The sequence below is a fragment of the Centruroides sculpturatus genome, unplaced genomic scaffold (assembly GCF_000671375.1).
Source record: "Centruroides sculpturatus isolate CEXI.00-Female unplaced genomic scaffold, Cexi_2.0 scaffold232, whole genome shotgun sequence".
Taxonomy (NCBI): domain Eukaryota; kingdom Metazoa; phylum Arthropoda; class Arachnida; order Scorpiones; family Buthidae; genus Centruroides; species Centruroides sculpturatus.
Window position 1 is genome coordinate 750,585 of NW_019384487.1, and position 5,590 is coordinate 756,174.

General features: G+C 29.7%; 1 protein-coding gene across 1 annotated transcript; it reads right to left on the bottom strand.

Annotated features, from left to right (window-relative positions):
• Positions 1-535: 535 nt before the first annotated feature.
• LOC111621638 lies at positions 536-4,411 on the bottom strand. Its single transcript, XM_023363849.1, has 3 exons — positions 4,031-4,411; positions 1,850-2,023; positions 536-1,668 (listed from the first exon to the last, which is right to left on the bottom strand). The coding sequence occupies exons 1-3, from the start codon at positions 4,114-4,116 to the stop codon at positions 585-587; spliced, it is 1,344 nt and encodes a 447-aa protein (XP_023219617.1). The 5' UTR covers positions 4,117-4,411; the 3' UTR covers positions 536-584.
• Positions 4,412-5,590: the final 1,179 nt, after the last annotated feature.

Genomic DNA, 5,590 nt, shown 5'->3' on the forward strand with positions numbered 1-5,590 from the left:
TTTACCTCTCCCAGAAAACCATAAATATGTATGATTTAAACAAAACAATTGAAAACATTTTACAAATCGGTTAATTTATATTAAATTTATATTGCGCGCTTTATACAAATATTAAATTTTGGGTTTTTCTTAGCCGAGACACCAACGTAATCATGCTCTGTGCAATTGCATATTTTTGAGAAAGTGATTTACAGCTGTTTTAATATTTATATTGATATATTACTTAAGAATTTGATATTAAATAATACAAAATTAAGTGGTTCATTTTTTAGAAAATTGAGTTGGAGATAATTGAGTAACCTCAGGTAATTAACATGAATTTTAAATCAGAGGAAAAATATTAATTTAAATATAAAAATTTCTGTTAAAATAATTCAATATAACGTTAAAAATGCAAGATTTATAAATTGAAAATTTATTATCTCAATCTAAAATTTACATAAAAATACATAAGAGAATTTTTATTACTACATTTTATATTTTGTTTAATCAAATGCGATACAGTAAAAAATAATCATATTCGAATTTAGCTTTACATTATATTCTCGTTCAGATTTCGCTTTTTATCAGAGAAACTTTTGACTTCAAAAATATAAATCAACATAAAAATAAATATTATTCATAATTGTTCTGTCACAGGTTAGGAATTTGTCTTCAAATTTCCTGGCATCTGTTCCTTCGTCGCTCACAAAGTAACTCAGTTTAGGTGAAAACTCGATGCTGGGTTGAACATTATCAGCGTGAAAAAAGAAAGCAAAGAAACGAATTTTCCAATATTTTTCTAGATACAACTTCGTTTGCAAATCTGCTACTCCCTCTGAATTGCAAACGGTCTCGAACGAAAACTGCCCGTTGTCCACATTGTTAATATACGCGTGTACGTACATTGAAAAACTTTCGCCAAGCTTCACAGGAAATCGAAGAGTCGTAACGAAACAATCTTCCCTCACAACTACTTCGCTGCTAAAATATATGTAACCTTCCATCTTTCTGTTTGCGACCACAAAAGAATTTCCAACATTTATGTACGAGAACAAGTTAAAATAATTTATTTTACTTCTGGTTTTTGTTTCTCGACTAAAGTAACTGGGATAAAAGGTATAATTACCATACTTAAAAGCATGCCAGATATGAATCTTTTCTAACACGTCTAACAAGTTCATTATAAAAACAGAGGATTGCAATTCGTCTTCATTCATGGCAAGAAATCTGACTTTTCCAATAAATGGCTTCATAACACTTCTAATTGCATTCCTTTCCGATTCTTTACTTATCGAAAGGAATCTGTATTCACCCTGTTTTCTTTTAACTTCTTCTATGCTCCACTGATACACGGCTCGGAGTAAACGCAATTCACTGACAGATTCATATATCGCTCGAGATAGCAGTCTATCAATTGTTGCAATTTTACAGCATATAAAGTCGACTGTTGTAAATAGTACTTCTCCGTGTTCGTCGAAAGCTAGCCAGCAATAATAAGTTATGACCACATCACCGATCTCACGTGCAAAATCGTGGATTGAACAGACGGTATGCAGGTTTATTTTCCGAATGATAAATGATCTGCATTTCAGTCTTAAGTTCTCTAACTCGTATCTTAAACTCAGATGATAAAGATCGAAAGCGTGTTTATAAGAGGTCAATCCGGGATCGTCCGTCTGTACATAACTGTTTAAAAAATATAAATTATAATTTATTAGAAAGTATTACATATTGAAATTAAATGAAAGGTAAGTATCGTGAAAAACTTACGTAACGAATAATTTGATGATCTCGATTGGATAAGGCATAAACAGTACTTTTGAAAGTATTACAATTGGATAAAAGGAAAGTATCGTGAAAAACTTACGTAACGAATTGTCTGATGGTCTCGATTGGATAAGGCATAAACAGTACTTTTGAATTTTCAAAATATGTAATATGATGTTCTAATTGCCTGTTCAGGACTTTATTTAACTGAGCTTCTGATATAATAATTTCTTCGTTTTTTTCGTTTCGGATTCGTATCTCACCCGAATAAACCCTAAACAACAAAAAGGTATTTATTATTATCAATACTTTCAAATAAACATGTCTGTTGTACCGTACTGTAGTTGTAGTATTTCTGACAATGGTGTATGAACAATAAATGCATGACTAATATTTTNTTTTTCGTTTCGGATTCGTATCTCACCCGAATAAACCCTAAACAACAAAAAGGTATTTATTATTATCAATACTTTCAAATAAACATGTCTGTTGTACCGTACTGTAGTTGTAGTATTTCTGACAATGGTGTATGAACAATAAATGCATTACTAATATTTGAAAAATAGATATTAAAATTTTTGTATTAGATTATTACCTTGATTATTGCGAAACAATCAAAATTCAAGTTTTATTTTCTAGGAGCTATCGTACCAGAAAACGCTGCATTTTTTTTTTTTTAAAAAAGATATCTCTATTCTATGAATAGTGAAGTATTTCGGGATATGTTTTTCAGTAGACTAAAGAGGGGAGTAGTATGATATACATTCCTGTTAATAGAATAAAGATATTTCTGAATATTTTAAAATAGACACTTTGTATGATAGATGAGAGATATTATTTGATTAACAATAGATGTTAATACTAATATTAAAGTGACCTTTTGCTAATGTAAATATTTTTGTGTATATGTATGGTTTCTGACCGAGTACCAACGGCCCTTTTGTTAATTTGTCGATACGTCTTCTATCACTCCCAGACTAGAATTTTTAATAAAGTTAAAAAAAAACAAAAACTTGTCTGTACAGTTTTTGTTATATGTAAATAATCCAAGATTCCTGTGGAAATGTTTTGTAATTCTTCACGAACAATAATTGATTTTTCTATAACCTGTCATATTCTAAAAATCTATGTGTATAGGTCATTGTATACTGTACTGTTATAACTGATAGTGATAGTTCTAAACTTCGATTTTCTGCAATTATCCATTTTATTATTTCCTTGCCGAATGGCATCATTTGATTTTTTGTCGCTTACAAGGGAAAGGAGTGTATAACGTAACACTGTCGTATTTCTATATTTATTCTGAACATGATTTCTCACGCTTTGTAGACCGGTCTTATAAGTGAATTTATCTGTAATGTTATTTAATGTGGAACTTGTGATTATTGAACAAATAACTGCTTTAACACGTACTAGATCTATTGCTTAAATAAAACATTTTTGTTGTGTTTGAAATGTCTATTAAAAATTCTTCTTTAAAACAGAGTTAAAAGAAAATGCTTAACGGTCTTAATGTAAATAATTACCAACAAAATATATTGTAAAATTATTGGAATCAAATTAATTTTAATCAAATCTTTGTACAAAATGTAATTAATTAATTTATTCGTTCATCTGCCTTAAAAAAATAAATAGCACTTTTACATTTTAGAACTCAATGTCTTATTTACTTGTTGATGGAACTGAGGGATCCGCGATTTACATGTCACAAACACTGAGCTACCCGAATTAAATTTTATATAAAAAATGAGTATTAATCATTTGTACATTAAAAATTAAACACAGCTTATTAATTCAAACTTTAAAGACCAAACACAATTTCAACAAGAGAAGAGAAATTTTAAGCTAGTTTAACCTTTTGAACTTTAAAAGTGAAAGAGTCTATTTCTCGAGTTCGAACATTGTAAACAGACGGTTATGTACACAACGGAATAAGCTTTTTGTGAGGTTTTGTTTAGTCATTGTCTCCAGTAAGAAAATTGAAACTTTTGTTAATTAAATACTTTTAGTTTAAATATTTTAGAAAATTTATATATATAAATTTAATAAGAGTATGTTCATTTGACGTGAATATATGTGATGAATAAGTACAAATAACAGACAGAAAATCAACTTATGTTATTTATCTCGTTATTTTTTAAGCCCTCGATAGCAGCACAGCATCGCTTTATTTCTCAGATTTTTTATAAAAAGAAAGCATGTGATACTCAATGGCAAAACTGGTAAAATGATTTTTTTGCCCATACATATAGAGACTCTACAAACAGAAAACAATACTTACCGACTCTGTACTTCTCGATCTGCCATTTCTTCGGCTCGTTTTCGTACTGACTTCTCGAGTATGACGTCGAAGAACGGAGGCAACATGCGCTTAGAAGTAGAAAGAAATCATCACGGTAATTGGTTGCAGATGCCACATGACTTTAATGTCACCACTTCTTTGCAAAAGCACTTAATTTTTTAATTGAATTAATTGTATATACTGTATATGCGACAATAAAACTGGCTTTATACGTGTATTTATTGTGATCTCACGTATCTAAGAAATTAGCATGTAAATAAGTGAACCATTACGTGCTTACGAGTAACAGCATGACGTTGAAGTCATTTCACAATCGTTTAAAGCTTTTATGATTTAGGTTGTGGACAATGTGGCCTGTGATGTGATGTGGTGTGGTCTTGGCGCGTCAGTTTCATGTTCAAATTGTTGTTGTTTCGAGTCCCGTTGCAATAAATTTGGTTTCGTTTTACACTATAATTTTTAATTTGTTATATTGTCAGGTAGAAAAACTGTAAGTCGTAGAAAATTAATAAACAGCAAAGTTTCTTTCAAATTTCAAACTTTTACAATATTTATATTAATCAACAATCTCCCTGCTATGGCGTGTCACGTGAGAATTCAAATTGTATTTGTAAGCGAACTTTTGTTAATAATAATTGCACTTATATGATTTCTCTCTGGTGTGAATTCGAAGATGTCTTAATAGATTGATCTTTTGTGTAAATCTTCGTTTGCAATGGTTAAAGGTAAAAGATTTCTTTCCGGAATAACTAAGGAAAATCCGGTTTTTACTTATAACTGGCAACAGCACGGCTTTTCTACTGTGTAAATCTTCCTATAAATTTCAAAGTATGACTTTCAACAGAATTCTTTGCCACAATTTTTCCGGATATCTTTTTCGAACTTTGATACAGAAAATCTACGAAATACAAAATATTAACTTGAATGTTAACGTACAAAATAATTCGTTTATAATAATTACTACAATGAAATGCATAAAAAGTTATATCTGCATTGCTTGGAAGTAATTAATTCACAANTCGAACTTTGATACAGAAAATCTACGAAATACAAAATATTAACTTGAATGTTAACGTACAAAATAATTCGTTTATATTAATTACTACAATGAAATGCATAAAAAGTTATATCTGCATTGCTTGGAAGTAATTACTTCACAATATTGAATCTATTCTTCTTTCCGGATGTAAATATTTAGAATTTTTCTTCCAAACTTAGGAGTTCTTCAATAGAAACGTTGGCTGTTTCAAGATACATCTTTAAAAAATGTAGAAATTAGACATTGAGAAGAAATAATTAACTGTAGCATTAACTTTTAATTTAATGATATTTTAAAAACTTTACAATTGTTAACACGAAGAAATTTTAAATGTACCAACGATATTTGGCACTACTTAAAAGCAGTGTTGAAAAATCTGAAAAATAAATGAGATGTAGTTATTAATAGTTTTTTTACTGATACTGGTTCTACCAACTTCGTATCTTCGGCTAGCCCTCTACATCGTCAACGGCGACGAACTGGTTGGTTTTTTTTTTTCC

What these genes read in the sequence shown, in the direction of transcription:
- LOC111621638 (XM_023363849.1), bottom strand. Translation starts at nt 4,116, where the DNA reads ATGTTGCCTCCGTTCTTCGACGTCATACTCGAGAAGTCAGTACGAAAA. An exon ending in GATCGAGAAGTACAGAGTCG is followed by an intron (nt 2,024 to 4,030) that starts GTAAGTATTGTT and finishes TTTGTTGTTTAG; the next exon opens with GGTTTATTCGGGTGAGATAC. An exon ending in ACCATCAGACAATTCGTTAC is followed by an intron (nt 1,669 to 1,849) that starts GTAAGTTTTTCA and finishes TTTTTTAAACAG; the next exon opens with TTATGTACAGACGGACGATC.